At 42.7% G+C, this 23,020-nt stretch overlaps 1 protein-coding gene across 1 annotated transcript in view; it reads left to right on the plus strand.

The window, feature by feature from the left end:
* Positions 1–23,020, plus strand: part of FAM83E (family with sequence similarity 83 member E) — a 135,280-nt gene that overhangs the window by 44,662 nt on the left and 67,598 nt on the right. Inside the window, exons 3-4 of the mRNA XM_075839977.1 lie at positions 12,296–12,463; positions 21,887–22,011. Of these exons, the coding sequence (XP_075696092.1) occupies positions 12,296–12,463; positions 21,887–22,011 (293 nt within the window). The remainder of the gene's footprint in view (positions 1–12,295; positions 12,464–21,886; positions 22,012–23,020) is intronic.

The raw sequence follows: 23,020 nt of genomic DNA on the forward strand, positions 1-23,020 counted from the left end.
ATATTCCCAGAAAAGAGAAGAACTACTAATTCCCAAAAAGAAGGAAACCATTAAACAACCCATACGGCTAATCGGAACGTATGATATGGCCGATCATACGATAAAAGGCATATTACAAAAACACTGGAAAATTCTTCATATGGACGCAGACCTAAGTGAAATAATAACACCAAGGGCACAAATAACCTATAGGAAAGGAAGTATAGGGGATCAAGTAACACAAAGTCATCTAAACAGCCTAAAAACGGAAGGTTGCTGGTTAAACAGAAAAATAGATGGATGTTTTAGATGTGGGCACTGTAAAGCATGTACATACATACAAGTAACAAAGGTTTTTCATAGCGCCCACACAGGAATCAGTTACCCTATAAAAAGCTTCTCCAACTGTAGTACAAAAAATGTAATATACAAAATTACTTGTCCATGCCTCTTAGATTACGTCGGGAAGACCACAAGGGCGCTAAAAAAGAGAGTTCTCGAACACATAGGCGCCGTTCTACATAAAAGGGACAAACCAGTATGTCGTCACGTTCATCTTAAACATAAAGGAGACCCAAGTTGCCTTCAATTCACAACAATAGAATGGTTACAACCGTCCATAAGAGGCGGGGACATCGATAGAATATTATTACAGAGAGAGTCAAAATGGATTTTTAAATTGAGATCAACCGTACCAAATGGGCTTAATGAACAGCTCGATTTCGGAGGTTTCATCTAAAATCGACATTGCATGTACTTCTCAATAATGAAGCAAACTTCCATAAATGTCGTTATGAATCCCACTAAATAAATAAAAAACGACACTCCCTACCTTTGCAATTTATACTTGCTCTATAGACAGTGTTATAACTAGCACTCTTGCCATCTAATATCCTTAATATAATATCACTGATCATGCAAAATAAATAAGTCCATTCCGCAGTTTTTTGAGACACTATCTTTATGTAGGGGATGCATGAATGTCGGTCAAGATTCTCTTGCCCAGGCTCCCATGCTCCATACACCTATATGTTCTTTTAAACCCCCCCCCCCACCCACCCCTACCCCACTGACCGGTCGAGCTTGTTGTTTTCATAGATAGACGGGATTTTCCTGTCTAATTACCCACTCCGACTCAGATCAGCAGCGTCCGTCCGAGACGCTGGGGACTTGACCAATGAGAGGGAAATTGATGTAACGTCGCAGCCAGTCTTTGGCTGCCACGTCACAAAATAAGGGGCGGATTTATCTCCGTTTGCACGTCTGCAGACAGCGATGAATAGAATCGCTGCCTGCAGACCGAATAGATCTCCATTTAGGATGGACAGCAGGGAGCTCGACATTGACGTGGATTGGGGCGGTGGCTCACGGCGCGATCGCGGCCTTAACTGACACATGGACGGTCTGTCCTGTGTCGGTGGAGCTGCGGTCACGCGGCGGGTCATCGCCCCAAACAAGACACACGCCCCCAAACGTCACAGGGAGGTGTGTGTGTAGAGGGAGGGTTTGGGGAATGACCGGCTATAAAAGGGACAGGCAATCCTTCAGTAGAGTGACGTCAGACGCTAGGAACGGGCGTTTTTACTGACTTCCCAGATGGGAAGCTTGATCTCTTGCCATTGCAATCATGCTCTTATCAGAAAGCACCTTTCTCGGATAGACAGCTACACTAATCTCTAAGCAGCCTCCTACGAAGCTGGATGAAGCTGCACTTTTGACCTATCTCCCCTGAGGAATCGTTTGGAACGCGTTGGGAGAATACCTATCTATCATTTACTACCTATTAAGAGGTTCAGCACTATCCTGGCATTGGAGACAACTGTTAAAGGACTATTAACACCGCAAAAAGGGGTAGGGGGGGGCAACTGCCCAAAAAACCTTTATATCACCCCTATACACCGTGTTCCAAATTATTATGCACATTGGATTTAAGTGTCATAAACATTTAATTATTAGTTTTTCAATTAAACTCATGGACGGTATTGTGTCTTAGGGCTCTTTGGATCATTGTAATCAATCTCAGACACCTGTGATAATTAGTTTGCCAGGTGTGCCCAATCAAAGGAAAACTACTTAAGAAGGATGTTCCACATTATTAAGCAGGCCACAGGTTTCAAGCAATATGGGAAAGAAATAGGATCTCTCTGCTGCCGAAAAGCGTGCAGTAGTGCAATACCTTGGACAAGGTATGAAAACATTGGATATTTCAAGAAAACGTAAGCATGATCATCGTACTGTGAAAAGATTTGTGGCTGATTCAGAGCATAGACGGGTTCGTTCAGATAAAGGCATAATGAGGAAGGTTATTGGCAGACAAATTAATAGGATTAGGAGAGCAGCTGCTAAAATGCCATTGCAAAGCAGCAAACAGGTATTTGAAGCCGCTGGTGCCTCTGGAGTCCCGCGAACCTCAAGGTGTAGGATCCTCCAGAGGTTTGCAAGTGTGCATAAAGCTATTATTCGGCCACCACTAAACAATGCTCACAAGCAGAGACGGTTGCAGTGGGCTCAGAAATACATGAAGACTAATTTTCAAACCGTGTTGTTTACTGATGAGTGCCGTGCAACCCTGGATGGTCTAGATAGATGGAGTAGTGGATGGTTGGTGAATGGCCACCATGTCCCAACAAGGCTGTGACGTCAGCAAGGAGGTGGCGGAGTCATGTTTTGGGCTGGAATCATGGGAAGAGAGCTGGTAGGCCCCTTTAGGGTCCCCCCGACAGTGTTAAAATGACCTCTGCAAAGTACGTAGAGTTTATGACTGACCACTTTCTTCCGTGGTACAAAAGGAAGAACCGTGCCTTCCGTAGCAAAATTATCTTCATGCATGACAATGCACCATCTCATGCTGCAAAGAATACCTCTGTGTCATTGGCTGCTATGGGCATAAAAGGAGAGAAACTCATGGTGTGGCCCCAATGTTCCCCTGACCTCAACCCTATTGAGAACCTTTGGAGCACCCTCAAACAAAATATCTATGAGGGTGGGAGGCAGTTCACATCAAAACAGAAGCTCTGGGAGGCTATTCTGACATCCTGCAAAGATATTCAAGCAGAAACTGTCCAAATACTCACAAATTCAATGGATGCAAGAATTGTGAAGGTGATATCAAAGAAGGGGTCCTATGTTAACATGTAACTTGGCCTGTTAAGTTTTTTTTTATTGAAAGAGCTTTTGATTTCTGTAACTATGACCTCCTGATGCTGCAAATTCAACAAATTACCATTTTAGTTCTCTTTACAACCTTTAAAATGTTTTGATCTCTGTTGTGCATAATAATTTGAAACAGTGGATTTTGAGTTTTTTACTTTAAAAAAAAAATCTGTTATCATTAGGAGATTTGTTCAATAAAATTCGCATTATACTCCAACGGTTGCTGGCTTGAAGATTATACTGACTATCATTTGCATCGACTATTTAGGAACATCAGCGAAAAATCACATTTGCATAATAATTTGGAATGCGGTGTATGTCTTTCATGCAAATTAAAGAAAATAAATAAATGTTGGGGGCACCTCCTGAAGAGAATAATAACTAAACAATACAGATTAAGAAATCTTATACAGGTGGACTCACTTGCTGTCTCAAAAACCATTTTGAAAATGCATATCATAAAAAATATATGAAAAACTGCATGCAACCTTGGCACATGAAATTTTTATGTGTATATGTCGTATATTACAAATGTTTTAATAAAACGTAGTAAAAGTTATATTTTATATACACTCCGGATCTATTTTTCTTGTTATAATATTACAGAGAACGCATTCAAAATTATCTTCGTCCAGGTGGTGGACTTCAAGTAATACCACAAATATTCATCCTCAATATTTATTACCCTGATTCAGTTTGTAGAAATACCCTATATGTGACCCTAGTGCGCCAATTGACTCAAACACAGACCTCAGAAGCACCTTATGTATTTTAGGGCCTTGATTTTATCAGGATGTTTTGAGGCTCCATGTCACATTCGTTGAGCCCCTAAAGTACCAGTGCAAAGGAAACTCCCAAAAAGTGACCCTATTTTAGAAACTACACCCCTCAAGGAATTTATCTAGGCGTATTGTGATCATTTTGACACAAAAGGTGTTAAATAGAGGTTACCGTACCAATGAGAAATTGCAGTTTTTCAACTAAAACATTGCATGTGTCCCAAATTTTAAATTTTTACAAGGGGTAATAGGAGAAAAAGAAAGATGAAATTTGTTACACAATTTCTCCTGAACTCGGAAATACCCCATATGTGGTTGTGGACTGCTGTATGGGCACACGGCAAGGCCTTTTGGCTTTTGGAGCACAGATTTTGCTGGAATGGATTTAGGCCGCCATGTTGCATTTGCAGATCCCCTGAGGTATCAATACAGTGAATAAAAAAAAAAATATTATGCCATTTTGGAATCTACACCCATAAAGGAATAAATATAGTGGCCTATTTAACTTGTCCCCACGGGTGTTTATTAGAAATGGTCCATGAAAAATCGCATTTTCTCCAATAATATGCAGTTTTAGTCCCAATTTTTTTTCCCTAATGCGTAATAGGATAAATAACATGCTGAAAGTTTGTACACAATTTCTACCGAGTACGGCAACACACCATATGTGAAGGTAAACTGGTGTTTAGGCACATGGTAGGGCTCAGGAGAGGAAGAGCACTATGCAATATTTGAGGCCTACTATGGTGGTATTTATCACATTGTGCCATGATTGCAGAGGATTTGAGCTGTCAAAATATCATAAACCCCACAGAAGTGACCACATTTTGGAAACTACACGCCTCAAGGAATTCATCTAGGGATATAATGAGAACTATTAGTATGTGATGGAAACCTCTCATGGTATTCATTTAGGGGTATAGTGAAAAATATTAGTTGTGAAGTGGGCAGCCTAGAAATCCCACACTGGAGGGAGATGTAATGGCAGGTTCCACTGCCAACCTACCCACCATTCCATAAAATGCAGCCCAGAAAAGAAATCTATTAAAAACCTCTGCAAAAAAAAACAAAACGAGGCAAGACATCTATTCTGCATTTTATCCTCTCCCAGCTTTGCAAGCAATGTGAGAGGGAAACTTCCTCCAATACTATTCCAGCTGCCTACAGGGTATAGTGTACTGGGTATAGTGAGAATATTTAGGGGGTTTTATTAATATTACAATGAGCAAAAGGGCTCGAAAGTGAAAAAAATATTTTTTATTGACAATATGCGAGACAGAAGGGTGGATAAAGAATTTTAAAAAAAAGAAAATTAAAAATCTAAAGTGTGGTAAATTTTAAACCACTGAAGACACAATCCGGGCTTTGTGGGGCACATTTCACACATATATATTGTGTCCTTCCTGATGTCTTGTTTTGAGCACACGCAACATCTTTTTTGGTGCTTCTATGTTTTTTCGGTGGGGGGACGACGACTTCTCTGATGAAATGTTGGCAGGGAACAATCCTGCTGGCATTGCTGCTAGATCTACTCTCCTCCGCTTCCTGGTCAACAAATAACAGGGATTTGATTACTCTTTCCTGAAATTGTAGGAACGTATCCCCACTGCCAACATATCTGTACAAAATACAGACATTGTATAGTGCTATTTGTGTCAGGTGAACAGACAGCTTCTTATACCATACCTTTGTTTTGTGCATGGCATTCTATGGCTTGATCCGAAAGATATTCACCACCCATATATTTATTGTACTCATGTACTCACAGGGGTTTGAGGGCTTGGGTGGTGGACCTGCGTACAGGGACAAGGCTGCTGCTGCCATCATGAATGGTGGTCAGGATCAGGACGTCTCTTATGTCTCTGTATCTGAGGAGCAGCAATTCTTCGCTGCAGACGGCCCTGCTCTTTCCCACCCTTAACGACTGGCCCAGCAGAGTTTTGGGGAGGCCTTTCTGGCTTTCCTGGATTGTGCCACAGGCCAATGTGGATCAGGATGCAAGGACTTTGAGCAAAGGGACACTAATATAGGATCATATTATATTATATTATATTATATTATCATGCTTGATAAAGACTCAATATGGGTTGAAACATTGCAAGTTTTTATGCTTGGTGAATAAAAACCACTTTCACTTTTGAAAATTTTGAGTGCTGCAGTTCCTTCTATCTATATTGGTTACAAGTTGTCTCTGTGGACCTGGGACGGTTTGCACCTCCCTGTGCTGGGAATTTGCCTGCTTCCTCCTCTGTGAAACAAGTTTGGTTGCGCTGCTGATCTCCTAAGATATCAGAGGACCAGTAATCTCTAATATTGGGTTTTTTATGATGCCAAAACGTAAAAATATGCTCTGCTGCATTAGTTAGAGTCCAATTTTGGCATCTAGCATAGTAGGACTCAGGGTTTTGGGAGATAAACTGAGCAGCATAAATGGTCATCTGCTCAACCATTTATTAGGGGGTCAGAGAAAAAAAAACAATGGCGCCGAACCATGTGGCGTCAAATTGAATACATGAGGAGGCTGTAAAATCAGGCACTTGGGGGCTATAATTACCTGCAGCTACAACAACTCGGGCATAGAAGGACCTGCGACTCTTCTGTCCCTACAGGGGGGCGGGTTCAGAGTCAGTGTCGTTAGATACGGAATCAGATGAAAGCAAAAACTGTGCTTCATCTTCACTTGCTGAGTCCGTATCTGAGCATAACATCTTGTATGCCTCATCAGCGGTGTAAGGCTAGGTTCACACGGGGTATTTTGCCGAGTTTTTTGACGCGGAAACCGCGTCGCAAAACTCGGCAGAAACGGCCCGAGAACGCCTCCCATTGATTTCAATGGGAGGCGTCGGCGTCTTTTTCCCGCGAGCAGTAAAACTGCCTCGCGGGAAAAAGAAGCGACATGCCCTATCTTCGGGCGCTTCCGCCTCCGACCTCCCATTGACTTCAATGGGAGGCAGGAGAAAGCGTATATCTCGCTGTTTTATGCCCGCGGCGCTCAATGGCCGCGGGCGAAAAACGGCGCGATAATTGCCGCGAAAATCGGCGTGCAGGGAGAGGAATATCTGCCTCAAAGTTCCAAACGGAATTTTGAGGCAGATATTCCTCCCCCAAAATACTCCGTGTGAACATAGCCTAAAGCCTTTGGGCAATATTTTATATTTATAACAGTGCCGAAGTGCACTGTTTTTTTTTATATTGATATATATATATGTATATATAAATATGCTAATCCCAAGGTGCTAGGGGGGTCAAGCTGTTTGTCTTTCCGTGCAGAACAGGCACGCCGGCTGAGGAACAGGAGTGAGACTCTGGGCTTCTGCATGGCCGGAGCATCGGCGCTGTCATGGCAAAGGTGCTAATAGCGTCGTGTGTCATGGCGACGACGCTTCCCACACAAAACAACGTAACAGAGTCAGGGGGATGAGAAGAAGCAGGGGGGAGCGATGGGAAGAGGGTGAGGGAGAGAGCACTGGCAATATTAGAACTGCAGGATTGGCGCCATTAACCCCTTCCCGCACCTTGGCGTACATGAACGCCCAGGTGAGCAGTAACTTTGCGCACCTGGGCGCGCAGTTCCGTACGCGCTTTAACAGTTAACCACCGTGCGGCGCTACACCGTTAACTGTGCAGGGTGTCTGCCCTGCTCTCTCCGTTGCCGATCAGCGGCCTGTCGCCGGTGAAATCGGCAATTAACCCCTTCGATGCAGTGGTTGATTGCGATCGCCACATTGAAGAGGTTTAGAGCATTTGCGTGGGCTGGCAATCCTTATCACGGCAACTAGAGGCCAGACAATGGCCTCCGGACTGCCATGTACGGAAGTCTCGGAGGAGCAGCCTCCAGCCGGTCCTCCGAGGCTTCCTGTCAGTGTGACTGTCACGTCACAATGACAGTTAGAACACATTACCCTACGTAGGTAGTGTAATGTGTTCTAGCAGCAATCAGAGCTGCAAGTCTAAGCGTCCCCTAGTGGGACAAGTAAAATAAGTAAAAAAAAGATAATAAAAATATTTTTAAAAAGTGTAAAAATAAAAGTTATAAGTGACATAAACAAAGAATGCTTTTTTTCCTATAATAAGTCTTTTATTATAGGAAAAAAATTAACACGTTAAAAAAAGTACACATATTTGGTATCACCGTGTTCGTAATGACCCCAACTATAAAACGGTAATATTATTTTTCTCGCACAGTGAACACCGCAAAAAAAATAAACGAAAAACAATGCAAGAATCACAATTGTTTGGTCACCACCCCTCCCAAAATATACAATAAAAAGTGATCAAAAAGTCGCATGTACGCCAAAATGGTACCAATACAAACTACAACCTGTCCCGCAAAAAACAAGCCCTTACACAGCTTTTTTGACTGAAAAATAAAAAAGTTATGGCTCTCAGAATATGGTGACACAAAAAATAATTTATTTTATAAATAAGGAGATTTTATTGCACAAACGCTGCACAACATAAAAAAAAATATATACATATGGTATCGCCATAATCGTATCGACTCGCAGAATAAAGTAAAATTGTCATTTATAGTCCAGGGTGAACGCCATAAAAAAAAGAATAAAAAACATTGTCAGAATTGAAGGTTTTTGGTCACCTTGCTTGCCAAGAAATGGAATACTAGAATGAAAACTAGAGATTGTCCTGCAAAGAATAAGCCCTCACACAGCTCCAGTGGGAAAAAAATAAAAAAGTTCTGGCTCTCAGAATATGGCGATGCAAAATGTGCAGAGTATTCCAAAAGCAAATAAGATTTGGCGCCATTTATCAGTGCGACACCGGTCACATATCTGCGGATTATTATTTATTTACCCCATTATTATACCCTCTTATTATGCCCTGATGTTCTCTGCGCAGATTACATATGCCCCCACATTATAAACTGAAATACCAGTAAAACGCTAAACAGAACTAACAAGCTAAATCTGCTCGCCATATGACGTTCCCTCCCTTCTGAGCCCTACAGTGTGCCCAAACAGCAGTCTACATCCACTGATATGGCATCGCCATACCCGGGAGAAACCGGGTAATATTTTATGAGGTATTTGTCTTCAGTGGCACAAACTGGGCATAACATGTAGTGCACTAAAATGGCATATCAGTGGAATATTTACATTTTCACTCTGCACGATCCGCTGCTTATTAACCCCTTCGCGCACCACGACATAGCATGTCGTAGTATGGGGGTGATGTATGGAGCGTCTCACGTGAAAAATAAAGAATTTAAAACGGCAAAATCGCTGTTTTTTGTCACCTTGGCTCAACCAAAAAAATTTATAAAAAGTGCTCAAAAAGTTGTATGTACTAAAAAATGCTATTAATAAAAATGACCGCTGGTCCCTCAATAAATAACACCACTCGTCCCTCACACCACTCTATTGACGGAAAAATAAAAAAGTTATGGTTCTTGGAAAGTGGGGAGGGAAAAACTAAAAAGGAAAATAAAAAAATGGTTCAGTCCGGAAAGGGTTAATTACTTTTCTAATGAAAAACCCTTTATGACCACATGTGGGGTATAGCCGTACTCGGGAGAAATTGCTTTACAAATGTTGGGGTGCTTTTTCCTCCTTTATCCTTAGTGAAATGTAAAAAATTCAACATTTTAGTGGAAGAAATGTTGATATTCATTTTCGCGGCCTAATTCTAATAAATCCTGCAAAAGACTTGTGGGGTCTAAATGCTCACTATACCCCTAGATAGATTCTTTAAGTGGTGTAATTTCCAAAATGGGCGTCACTTTTGGGGGGGTTTCCACTGTTTTGGCCTCTCAGGGGCTTTCCAAATGCGACATGGCAACCACAAAAACCATTTCAGCTAAATTTGAGCTCCAAAAGCCAAATAGCGCTCCTTCCCTTCTAAGCCCTGCTCTGGGTCCAAACAGCAGTTCATTACGACATATGGCATATTTCCGTAATCGGGAGAAATTGTTTTACAAATGTTGGGGTGCTTTTTCTCCTTTATTCCTTGTAAAAATTAAAAATGGCTACCTTTTTTCAGAAAAAAAGTAGATTTTTACCTTTACAGCATAATTCCCATGAATTCAGCAAAACAACTGTGGGGTCAAAATGCTAACTTTACCACTAGAAAATTCCTTGATGAGTGTAGTTTCTAAAATGGGGTCACTTTTCGGGGGTTTTCACTATTTTGTCCCCTCCAGTGCATTGCAAACGCGACACGGCACTGAAAACTATTCCAGCAAAATCAGAATTTCAAAATCCAAATGGTGCTCCTTCTCTTCTGAGTCCTACTGTGGGTCCAAACAGCAGTCTATTACCACATATGGGGTATTGCTATAATCGGGAGAAATTTCTTCCACTCTGCCATGGAAAAAAAATTAAAAATGTCTACGTTTTTTCAGAAAAAAAGTAGATTTTCATCTTCACATACTAATTCAAATAAATTTAGCAAAAAAACTGTGGATTCAAAAGGCTAGCTATACTCCTAGATAAATTCCCTGAGGGGTGTAGTTTCCAAAATGAGGTCACTTTTGGGGGGTCTTTATTGTTTTGGCCCCACAAGACCTCTTCAAACCTGACATGGTACCTAAAATATATTCTAAAAAAAAGGAGGCCCCAAAATCCACTAGGTGCTCCTTTGCTTCTGAGGCCAGTGCTTCAGTAAATTAGCACACTAGGGTCACATGTGGGATATTTCTAAAAGCTGCAGAATCTGGGCAATAAATGATGAGTTACAGTTCTTGAGTAAAACTTTCTGTGTTATAGAAAAAATTTATTACAAATGAATTTTGTAAAAAAAAAAACAAATTTGTAAATTTCACCTCTACTTTGCTTTAATTCCTGTGAAACACCTAAAGGGTGAAAACACTTTCTGAATGCTGTTTTAAATACTTTTAGGGATGCAGTTTTCAAAATGGGGTGATTTATGGGGGCTTTCTAATATATAAGGCCCTCAAAGCCACTTCAGAACTGAACTGGTCCTTGTAAAAATAGCCTTTTGAAATGTTCTTAAAAATATGAGAAATCGCTGCTAAAGTTCTAAGCCTTGTAACATCCTAGAAAAATAAAAGAATGTTCAAAAAACTATGCAAACATAAAGTAGACATATGGGAAATGTAAACTAGTAACTATTTTGTGTGATATTACTATCTGTTTTACAAGCAGATACATTTAAATTTAGAAAAATGCTAATTTTTGCACATTTTCTCCAAATCTTGGTGTTTTTTTACAAATAAATATAGAATTTATCGACCAAATTTTTTCACTACCATAAAGTACAATATGTAACGAGAAAAGAATCTCAGAATCACTTGGATAGGTAAAAGCATTCCCAAGTTATTACCACATAAAGGGACACATGTCAGATTTAAAAAATCGTCTTCGTCCTGAAGGCCAAAACAGACTCAGTCCTGAAGGGGTTAATACAAGGAGACCGGCACTATCAATATAAGGAGACTGGCGCTATTAATATAAGGAGATCGGCGCTAGGAGAATCTTGGCTTCTCCCCTGGAAGAAGGGGTCAGTGGCTTGACAGTTTAGAGTGGCAGAATCCAAGCAGGGTTGTCTGTCAGCATACAGCCTGAGTAAAGCAGGACCTGGAGAATGTAGTTGATCATTACTACAGATAAGTGTGCCCTAGCTCAAAGCCTGTATACCTAGACTGTTGTTCGTGCTATTTACTGGCTTGATCCTAAGATTGAAGTACCCTCCATACTAAGGCCCCACAAAAGTTGCTCATTGGACAGTGTGTTCTCTCCCTCACTACTACTCCTGTTCTAGTTTGAGACCCACATCCCTGTGTCCAAAGGAAGGACAGTACATTTTCACATGCTATAAAGAAATCTGTGTTGAACTGTTAAAGTGGATGAAGAGTTACTAAGTGGGGGGCAAGCAGACCAACAGAAGGAGAAGAGTGATAGCCAACTGGAGGACGCATATATGAACAAATAACGTATGTACAATCTCTAACAGGGCCCCCACCTACCCTGCGCCTATTATACTACTGTGGTCTCAGGGACCAGGGAGCGACTTCTACCTCTTCACCCCAAAAAGCTATGCCTTTTATATAGAAGCAGCCATCCAGTTGAATGTTTTGCTAAGGATGCAGTCACATGTGGCACATTGAAAATCAGTTCTATTTATCTTAATGGGGTTGTTTCTGCAATTTTGCCGTGTTTGACTGCACCCTAACAGTTATCAGTCCAGATTCACATCGTCATACATCTTTTGCTGCTTTACAGAGATAAACCATTGCTAAACACCTGGTCTGCTTATTCCTTTGAGAATCAGTGGGATCAGATGTGCTGTTTCCTTTGACATCAGACTTTGAAGAGCAGTCTCCCATGTTCGGATCCTCTGGTAAAGAATAATTTACTATAGACCGCTTTAGGCCTAATCGTTATTAACACGTAGTGTGTTTCTTTCAGGTAATTGCTGTTGTGATGGATATATTCACAGATCCAGATATTTTCTTGGACATGTATGAAGCAGCTACACGACGCAAGGTCCCAGTATACATAATCCTGAATTTACATCATCTGGCGTCATTTATTTATATGGTGGAAACAATCGGAATCAATGTTAGATTCACAGAGGTAGAACTTTTATACAGTTTTTATAACTAATCAGTCTACAACTTAGATGGTTTTAAGATGATTTTATTTGACAAAGTTGTAACATTATGTAGCTAATGAAATCATATGTAATATTGTAGCAAACAAGTAAATGCAAAGTTTGCTATTTAATTGCAATGTTTCTGATGATGGAGCTTTAGCTTCGGTCATTTATAGCAGAAATCTCAAAGCAGTCTCGTAGTAGTCTTGAAATATTTACAAACTACAACCAGACGACAATTGGCAAGTGTTGCACTGTTGTTAGACCATACTGCTTTTTGTTGGAAAATGAAGCTAGAATTTTGGATTTTTGATGCACCGGGTGGGATTTTCCAACTGTAAAGAAATCTCCATTATTTTTAGAAAATCTAGAGCTTCTGATAATCACAAGTGATGGTATTTCCACATACAGCACACAGGCCAATTCCTTGAGGATCATCACAAAGGGACAAAAATCAGACAGTGTTAAAAGGAGTCATGAAATTGCTGCAATGACTGTGAGTTAACACATCTCACAAGTTTAAAAAGCTTATTATTATTATTATTATTATTTATTAACGTCATTTATATAGAACCAACATATTCTGCAGCATTGTACAGAAGTTATTATTGTTCACTGTCAACATTGGAGCTCACAATCTAAAATCTGTATCTGTATGTTTTTGGAGTGTAGGAGGAAACCCACATACAAACCCACACCTTCCTCTAAAATGTTTTAATCCTTCTCCTTCCTTATTTTCGCTTCTATTCATACAGAACGTGATGATCTCATGGTTGCCTGACTAGAACTGACAGTACCACGATGCTTACATTTTAATGGTTTAATTTACCATGATGGTCACATTTTAAATGGTTTAATTTACAATGTTACTGCTTTACAAGTGTTATTTGTATAGCACAGACAATTACTTTTTTATCATTAAAGGGGTTGTCCACTACTGAACAACTGATGACCTATCCATCGGATAGGTCATGAGACTATCATCGGTGCGGGTCCGACACCAGTAAGTCGCTCAGACTGCGGATGTTATGGCCCATTATGCTACAGTGAAGGAAATAAGTATTTGATCCCTTGCTGATTTTGTAAGTTTGCCCACTGTCAAAGACATGAACAGTCTACAATTTTTAGGCTAGGTTAATTTTACCAGTGAGAGATAGATTATATATAAAAAAAAACAGAAAATCACATTGTCCAAATTATATATATTTATTTGCATTGTGCACAGAGAAATAATTTTTTTATCCCTTTGGCAAACAAGTCTTAATACTTGGTGGCAAAACCCTTGTTGGCACGCACAGCAGTCAGACTTTTTTTGTAGTTGATGATGAGGTTTGCACACATGTTAGATGGAATTTTGGCCCACTCCTCTTTGCAGATCATCTGTAAATCATTAAGATTTCGAGGCTGTCGCTTGGCAACTCGGATCTTCAGCTCCCTCCATAAATTTTCGATGGGATTAAGGTCTGGAGACTGGCTAGGCCACTCCATGACCTTAATGTGCTTCTTTTTGAGCCACTCCTTTGTTGCCTTGGCTGTATGTTTCGGGTCATTGTCGTGCTGGAAGACCCAGCCACGAGCCATTTTTAATGTCCTGTTGGAGGGAAGGAGGTTGTCACTCAGGATTTGACGGTACATGGCTCCATCAATTCTCCCATTGATGTGGTGAAGTAGTCCTGTGCCCTTAGCAGAGAAACACCCCCAATACATAATGTTTCCACCTCCATGCTTGACAGTGGGGACAGTGTTCTTTGGGTCATAGGCAGCATTTCTCTTCCTCCAAACACGGCGAGTAGAGTTAATGCCAAAGAGCTCAATTTTAGTCTCATCTGACCACAGCACCTTCTCCCAATCACTCTCAGAATCATCCAGATGTTCATTTGCAAACTTCAGACGGGCCTGTACATGTGCCTTCTTGAGCAGGGGGACCTTGCGGGCACTGCAGGATTTTAATCCATTACGGCGTAATGTGTTACCAATGGTTTTCTTGGTGACTGTGGTCCCAGCTGCCTTGAGATCACTAACAAGTTCCCCCCGTGTAGTTTTCGGCTGAGCTCTCACCTTCCTCAGGATCAAGGATACCCCACGAGGTGAGATTTTGCATGGAGCCCCAGATCGATGTCGATTGACAGTCATTTTGTATGTCTTCCATTTTCCATGTCTTCCATTTTCTTACTATTGCACCAACAGTTGTCTCCTTCTCACCCAGCGTCTTACTTATGGTTTTGTAGCCCTTTCCAGCCCATTCCAGCCTTGTGCAGGTCTATGATCTTGTCCCTGACATCCTTAGAAAGCTCTTTGGTCTTGCCCATGTTGTAGAGGTTAAAGTCAGACTGATTAATTGAGTCTGTGGACAGGAGTCTTTTATACAGGTGACCATTTAAGACAGCTGTCTTTAATGCAGGCACCAAGTTGATTTGGAGTGTGTAACTGGTCTGGAGGAGGCTGAACTCTTAATGGTTGGTAGGGGATCAAATACTTATTTCTCTGTGCACAATGCAAATAAATATATATAATTTTGACAATGTGATTTTCTTTTTTTTTTTTTATATAATCTATCTCTCACTGGTAAAATTAACCTAGCCTAAAAATTCTAGACTGTTCATGTCTTTGACAGTGGACAAACTTACAAAATCAGCAAGGGATCAAATACTTATTTCCTTCACTGTATGTACGGATCCAGAAGCATTTAGCTCCATACATAGCATAGCGGCCGTTCTGCCAAGCTGCAGCTCTGCTCCTATTCACTTGAATAGGAGCAGAGCTGCAGTACGGCAGTTCTGCCGCTATTCAGTGGCCAGAGCCAACTGCTTTTGGTATGTACGTCTGGTGCTCGGAGGCAGCCGGAGCAGGAGCAGCTTAACGGTGCGGGGTCTAGGCAGGGCCGCCATCAGGGGGGTATTAGGGGTAGTGGTGTGAGGGGCCCGGCCAAACCTAATTGAAAGGGGGGCCCGGCAACTGCCTCGACATTCTTTTGGTAGGAAAAAACGGGCCCCTGCAATGGGGCCCGTTTTTTTCACCAAAAGAATGTCGTGAGCTGCTGCTGCTGCTGCTGCTGCGGGCCCCCTCCCCTCGTCATGGGGGGCCGTCAAACCGTCCGCCCGCGCGCGCGCACCCGATCGCGCGCACAATGAAACTCCCGCGCGTGCGCACTCGCGAGCGCGCATCCACGAACGCCCGCACTGGAGACCGCCCGCGCGCGCACCCGCGATCGACCGCGCGCGAACCCGCGACCGGCCGCCCGCGCACCCGCGAACGAAGCGCGCGCAGCCGCGGACCCACATGGACAAAACTTACCTGGAGCCTGGCTGGAGGTGAAGGACTGGACGTCTGGACCGAAGACCTCCCCTGGAAGACATCGCCGGAAGAGGACTGGAGTGGGAGCAGCTCTTCTGACAGTGAGTAAATTATCTCAAAGTGCTGTTTATGTATGGCCCTGTTCACACAGTATTTTGCAGGCAAAAAAAAATCTGCCTCAAAATTCCTTAAAGAATTTTGAGGCAGATTTTGACCTGCCCACACTATCTTGCCGCGTTTTTTTGCTGCGTTTTTTGCCCGCTGCGATTGAGGACAGCAGACAAAAAACGCAGCGAAAAATGCATTTTCTGCCTCCCATTGATTTCGATGGGAGGTCAGAGGCGGAACAGCGGCAAGGAAGGACGTGCTGCTTTTTCTTTTTTCCGCGACTGGCTCCCATTGATTTCAGATTAAATCAATGGGAGGCGGTTTTGGAAGTTGTTTGGTGCTGATTCTGACGCAGTGTCCGAGTCAATATCAAGGCCCAAAAACTCTGTGAACTGGGCCTTATTGTTAGGGCTTATTCAGACGAACGTGTAATACGTCCGTGCAACGCGCGTGATTTTCACGCGCCTCACACGGACCTATGTTACTCTATGGGGCCGTGCAGACTGTCAGTGATTTTCACGCAGCAAGTGTCCGTGTGTCCGCTGCGTAAAACTCACGACATGTCCGATATTTGCGCATTGTTCGCGCATCACGCACCCATTGAAGTCAATGGGTGCGTGAAAATCACGCCCAGCACTTCCGCAGCCGTATAAACTATGAATGAAAACAGAAAAGCACCACGTGCTACAAACATACAAACAGAGTGTCATAATGATGGCGGCTGCGCGAAAATCACGCAGCCGCGCATCATACGCTGCTGCCACACGGAGCTGTTATGGAACTTTTGCATGCGCAAAACGCCACGTTTTTTGCGCGTGCAAAAAGCACACGCTTGTGTAAATCCGGCCTTAGGGTAGGAACACACTAGGCATGAACACTGCGGATTTTATGCAACACATTTTATTGCGGATAATCCGCAGCGTATCACAGTCACAGCAGAGAGGATGAGATATGAACAAATCTCATCCACACGCTGCAAAAAAAATGGACCTGCCGTGTGGCTTTTTGGCTTTTTAAGCCGCAGCGTGTCAATGTATTCTGTGGAATCGCCGCTCCTCTGTTGCGGAAATGCTGCGGTTCTGCCGCAAAAATCACACAAGAGAAGAAAAAAAAGGTACTTTTTTAAATTGATAAAGTTTAGACTTGCCCCGGCCGTAGTCCTGGTGACGCGATCCTCTATTCTTAGCGCAGCTCGGCCTCCTGTCATGACGTTTCATCCCATGTGACTGCTGCAGGTCACATGGTCTACAGCGTCATCCCAGGAGGCGGGGCTACGTTCAGAAGAGAGAGATGCGTCACCAGGACTACGGCCCTGGCAAGTATAAACTTTTTTTTCCCTGCAGGATTCCCGCAGCGGACACGCCTCACGAAACCTGCGCCGCTATTTGGTGCGGTTTTGCTGGCAGAATTCCCTGCGGCTACCGGGGCGGATAAGCTGTGTAGTTTTACTCAGCATATCCGCCTAGTGTGTCCCTTATGATGTCGCTCCTGGAGCTGCTGCCGCTCTCTAAATAGGCAGTTGGTCCAGTAGAATTTGGAATTATTTTTTTTTGTGAACCAGCTTAAAAAAACACAAAACTTTTGTGTTAGGGCCTGTTCACATCACCGTTCACTTCCGCTCCGGGGTTCCGTCTGAGGTTTCTGTCGGGTGAACCCCGCAACGGAAAGTGAAAGTGACAGCACAGCTTCCGTTTCCATCACCATTAGCGCAGTCGACTGCGCTATTAATTCCGTCCGAAAACCAGCCGGAATGGTGACGAACCACCGCTCCGGGGTTCCGTCTGAGGTTTCTGTCGGGTGAACCCCGCAACGGAAAGTGAAAGTGACAGCACAGCTTCCGTTTCAGTCACCATTGATCTCAATGGTGACGGAAACATCGCTAATGGTTTCCGTTCGTCACCATTCCGGCTGGTTTTCGGACGGAATTAATAGCGCAGTCGACTGCGCTAATGGTGATGGAAACGGAAGCTGTGCTATCACTTTCACTTTCCGTTGCGGGGTTCACTCGACAGAAACCTCAGAAGGAACCCCGGAGCGGAAGCGAACAGTGATGTGAACAGGCCCTCACAAAAAAGTTTTGTATTTTTTTAAGCTGGTTCACAAAAAAAAATAATTTCAAATTCTACTGGACCAACTGCCTATTTAGAGACCGGCAGCAGCTCCAGGAGCGACATCATAAGGGACACACTAGGCGGACACACTGAGTAAAACTCCACAGCTTATCCCGGGAGCCGCAGGGAATTCCGCCAGCAAAACCGCACCAAATAGTGGCGCAGGTTTCGTGAGGCGTGTCCGCTGCGGGAATCCTACAGGGAAAAAAAAGTTTAGACTTACCCCGGCCGTAGTTTAAGTGACGCATCTCTCTCTTCTGAATGTAGCCCCGCCTCCTGGGATGACGCTGTAGACCATGTGACCGCTGCAGCAGTCACATGGGATGAAACGTCATGACAGGAGGCGGGGCTGCGCTAAGAATAGAGGATCGCGTCACCAGGACTACGGCCGGGGCAAGTCTAAACTTTTTTATAAATTTAAAAAAGTGCCCTTTTTTTTTTTTTCTCATTTGTGATTTTTGCGGCAGAACCGCAGCATTTCTGCAACAGAGGAGCAGCGATTCCACAGAATACATTGACATGCGACTTAAAAAGCCAAAAAGCCACACGGCAGGTCCATTATTTTTGCAGCGTGTGGATGAGATTTGTTCAAATCTCATCCACTCTGCTGCGACTGTGATACGCTGCGGATTATCCACAATAAAATGTGTTGCATAAAATCCGCAGTGTTCATGCCTAGTGTGTTCCTACCCTAAGGCCGGATTTACACAAGCGTGTGCTTTTTGCGCTTGCAAAAGGTCCATAACAGCTCCGTGTGTCAGCAGCGTATGATGCGCGGTTGCGTGATTTTCGCGCAGCCGCCATCATTATGACACTCTGTTTGTATGTTTGTAGCACGTGGTGCTTTTCTGCTTTCATTCATAGTTTATACGGCTGCGGAAGCGCTGGGCGTGATTTTCACGCACCCATTGACTTCAATGGGTGCGTGATGCGCGAACAATGCACAAATATCGGACATGTCGTGAGTTTTACGCAGCGGACTCGCGCTGCGTGAAAATCACTGACAGTCCGCACGGCACCATAGAGTAACATAGGTCCGTGCAAGGCGCGTGAAAATCACACACGTTTCACGGACGTATTACACGTTCGTCTGAATAAGCCCTAACAATAAGGCCCAGTTCAGAGTTTTTGGGCCTTGATATTGACTCGGACACTGCGTCAGAATCAGCACCAAACAACTTCCAAAACCGCCTCCCATTGATTTAATCTGAAATAAATGGGAGCCAGTCGCGGAAAAAAGAAAAAGCAGCACGTCCTTTCTTGCCGCGGTTCTGCCTCTGACCTCCCATCGAAATCAATGGGAGGCAGAAAATGCATTTTTCGCTGCGTTTTCTGTCTGCTGTCCTCAATCGCCGCAGGCAAAAAACGCGGCAAGATAGTGTGGGCAGGTCAAAATTCGGTGCGCGGTTCCAGGCGGTCGCCGGTGCGCATGCGCGGGAGTTTGCGGGTGCGCGTGATCGGTCGCACTGGCGGCGGTGTTTGACGGCCCCCATGCTACCCAGGGCCGCCATCAGGGGGGTATTAGGGGTACTGATGTGAGAGGCCCGGCCAAACCTAATTGAAAGGGGGGCCCGCAGCTCATGACATTCTTTTAGTGAAAAAAACGGGCCCCATTGCAGGGGCCTGTTTTTTTTTCTACCAAAGGCAAGTCGCGGCAGTTTGCCGGGCCCCCCTTTCAATTAGGTTTAGCCGGGCCTCTCACATCAGTACCCATAATACCCCCCCTGATGGCGGCCCTGGGTACCATGATATAGTACTGGACGGAGTACCGTTAACAGGCGGTGCCACGGTAGGGGGGCCCAGAAAATGTAGCTGTAGGGGGCCCTGAAATTCCTGATGGCGGCCCTGGGTCTAGGTGTCTGACCCTCTCAGATCATGTACTGTGGATCTATCTGAAGTATAGGTCATTAGTTGTCCCCATTAAATACCACATTGTAAAACATACAAAAGTACTTTCTTTTATTTACTACTCCATTTATTTAAAGGCTATGTAAACCTTTGAAATAGTTTTTCTAGGCAATGATGGGTGCAGTAACAGCAGGTCCTGCATGTCTCTGACACACAACAATGAGCTGTTACCGATCTAGGTTCATAACAGGTGATTGACAACATGTGGATCGACACGCAGGACCCACTAACACTGAACCTGTCAGTGCCGCTGACCTGACGGATCTCAGGTCCCCACGAACGATACAGCTATTCTGTATACAGAATACAAAGCAGCTGTATCTCAAAAAGTAAAAGTATTTTTTAATAAAAAAGTATTTAGACAGTTGCACAAAACACTGATAGACATTTTTATCTAAAAAATAAAAAAAATATTTCAAAGGTGTACATAGCTTTTAAGACACAAAATTACCCAGCATCAATATCATCTACGTGGAAAAGTAACAACTCTTTTGAAATCTATGAATTGTTGCACCACCATTAGGAGCAATAATTGCTACCAAAGCCTTGATAGAATTTGTCTTTCACATTACTTTGTTTCCAGAATGGCTTTATATTAGGTTTTTATTCATGGACTGTTGTTTCAGGTCCTGCCAAGCCAATTTGGTTCAAATCAGGACTTTGACAAAAGGCAATCGTAGACTATAATTATGCTCCTAGTGAGGCATGTATATGTAGTCAAGTCAAAGTCTGACTGTATAACCCAACTATGCTTCATCTTCAACTTAAGGACACATGTCTCTGGTGTAGAATTCATGGTTCCTTCTTGGTTACTTCTATATTGGCAGTTTCTCCATCCCCATAGGCAGTAAAGCATACACACCCACCACCATGTTTGATTTTTGGTATAATATTCTTACTGCAAAATTCTGTATGACCCCTTGATAAAGCTACAAGCGAAACGCGCGTCGGGGCACTACTTCACATCTTGGGTCATACCAACACTCTCCTAAACATGGGTAAGTACATTAGCTAGGCCTTATGTTATATATCTAATGCACTTGTCACTTTAAGTAAACATAAGCTTTTACACTGAGCTTCCTACACTTCGTTTCTGTGCTATCCTTACTTATGCCTACCTATGTAGATATATCCCATATTGGAGTTAACATTAATCTAACCTCTCATGCTATATACAAATGTGTGTACATATTTTTGATTAATGTATATATTGGTGATCCAGATACAGATTTGTTTTAGATTCTCTGTTTTTGTTGTTATTAATAAAGATTGTTTATTTTTCATACTCGATAACTATGGACTCTTTTGTTCTCTAGTTTGTATATTTCATTGTTAGAGTCCTTATCTCTAATAACTTGAGTGGGTGGTTGAGATTTGCTTCCCACCCAGATACTTATGTGCCCTGTGAGACTTTTTGTCTAATAAAAAAATCGGACCCGTGTGGTCCAAAGAGTTCCACTTTTCACTAGATTTGTGGGCAGGGCATCCTATATGGCTTGGCAATCAGCTAGGAATTTTTGCAAAGACGAGCATTCATTTTACCCTTGGACATGTGTGCCTACCGCCTTGCTACTTTTACATGAATCCCATTTTACTCCGGTTCTTATTGTGCTGTGAGCACTGACATTAGATAAGGCTAGAAAGGCCTGAATGGACTTCTTAGATGTTTTATGGACAAATTGTTGTTGCATTCTTGCAGTTATTTTTTGCAGATTGACTCCTCCTGGAAAGATTCTCCACTGTTCTAAGACTTCACTTTTAGGACACAATCGGGGAGATGCCAGTCTTAATAAAAAAAAACAAGCTGGAATAAAACGCAACAAATTCATTCAGAAGTACAATCCTTTTAATAAATTTGTTGCATCTTCGGTTGTCTGTGCGCCTCTGAATGAAATCTACGCCAGTCAGGATCTGATAAAAGTTCAACAATTTAGATATTTTGCCTGCTCTTTCTATAACTACTTGTGATTTTTATTTTAACAGACTATTCGTGTAAGGGTCATTTCTGGATGTACTTTTAGTACTCGACAATTGAAGCAAGTAACAGGAGTGCTGAAAGAGAAATTTCTGTTGGTTGACTGCAATACTGCAATCACAGGGTCATACAGGTAAGGTCATTCTCTCGTTTTTGTTTCAGCATTAGTTATTGGCTCATTTAATATTACTGCATTAAAGTCAAACTGCAGTTTGAAGGAATACAATGATATAATTTTATATTATATGATCAAGCCTGTTCCACCATAAACAGTTAACAACCCTACTGGGCTGGTAGTTTCACTCTGCTGCTTTGCAAGGACTGTCAGCAGAATACAAGCAAATGTTCAGACAATGCAAAACTGTCAATGCCTGCCAAGGGAATTTTTGTCCTGAAATTTCTAATATAGTCATTTATTGACTCCAAAGGTGGACCGTCACTTTAAAGAATGATATTTGCATATAAAAATAGCATCCATTTACAAATGTTTTTTCCTGTACAGCACTGGACAGACAATTAGATTTTAATTTGTTTATGTGATTAACGTCTAAGACTACATTCACACAAGCGTGACAGATTTACACAAGTAAAAAAGACGCACAAATCTGTCCGTGTGCATTGCGTTTTTGTTTTAGTGTGGTTTGCGTATGTGGCATGTGCTTTTCACGCACTTGCAAGCACTTCGGGTTTTGTTTTTTTTCAATGTAATTGATGCGTGAAACACGGACAGCACACGGGTGTGCATCCGTGTGCTGTCCGTGGTTTTCACGCACCCATTTATTTCAATGGGCGACTAGGTGCGTGAAAACGCACTAATATAGGAGATGCAGTGAGTTTCACGCAACGGACACTCTCTGCGTGAAAACTCACGCATATGTGAATAGCCCCATTGAATACATGACCTGGTTAAGTAGAGTTGTGTGTTGTTGTCCCCACCTACCTAATTATCATACCCTTAATTCCAAGAAAAAAAACACACAGAAAAAACGAGGTTGGATTTTAACCCCTTAGTGACCAGCCCATTTTAGGCCCTAATGACCAAGCTATTTTATTTGTTTTTCTATAGTCGCATTCAAAGAGCTATAACTTTTTTCTTTTTTCTTTTACATAGCTGTATGAGGACTTGTTTTTTGCGGGATTAG

The sequence above is a fragment of the Rhinoderma darwinii genome, chromosome 10 (assembly GCF_050947455.1).
Source record: "Rhinoderma darwinii isolate aRhiDar2 chromosome 10, aRhiDar2.hap1, whole genome shotgun sequence".
In the NCBI taxonomy this organism is placed as follows: Eukaryota; Metazoa; Chordata; class Amphibia; order Anura; family Rhinodermatidae; genus Rhinoderma; species Rhinoderma darwinii.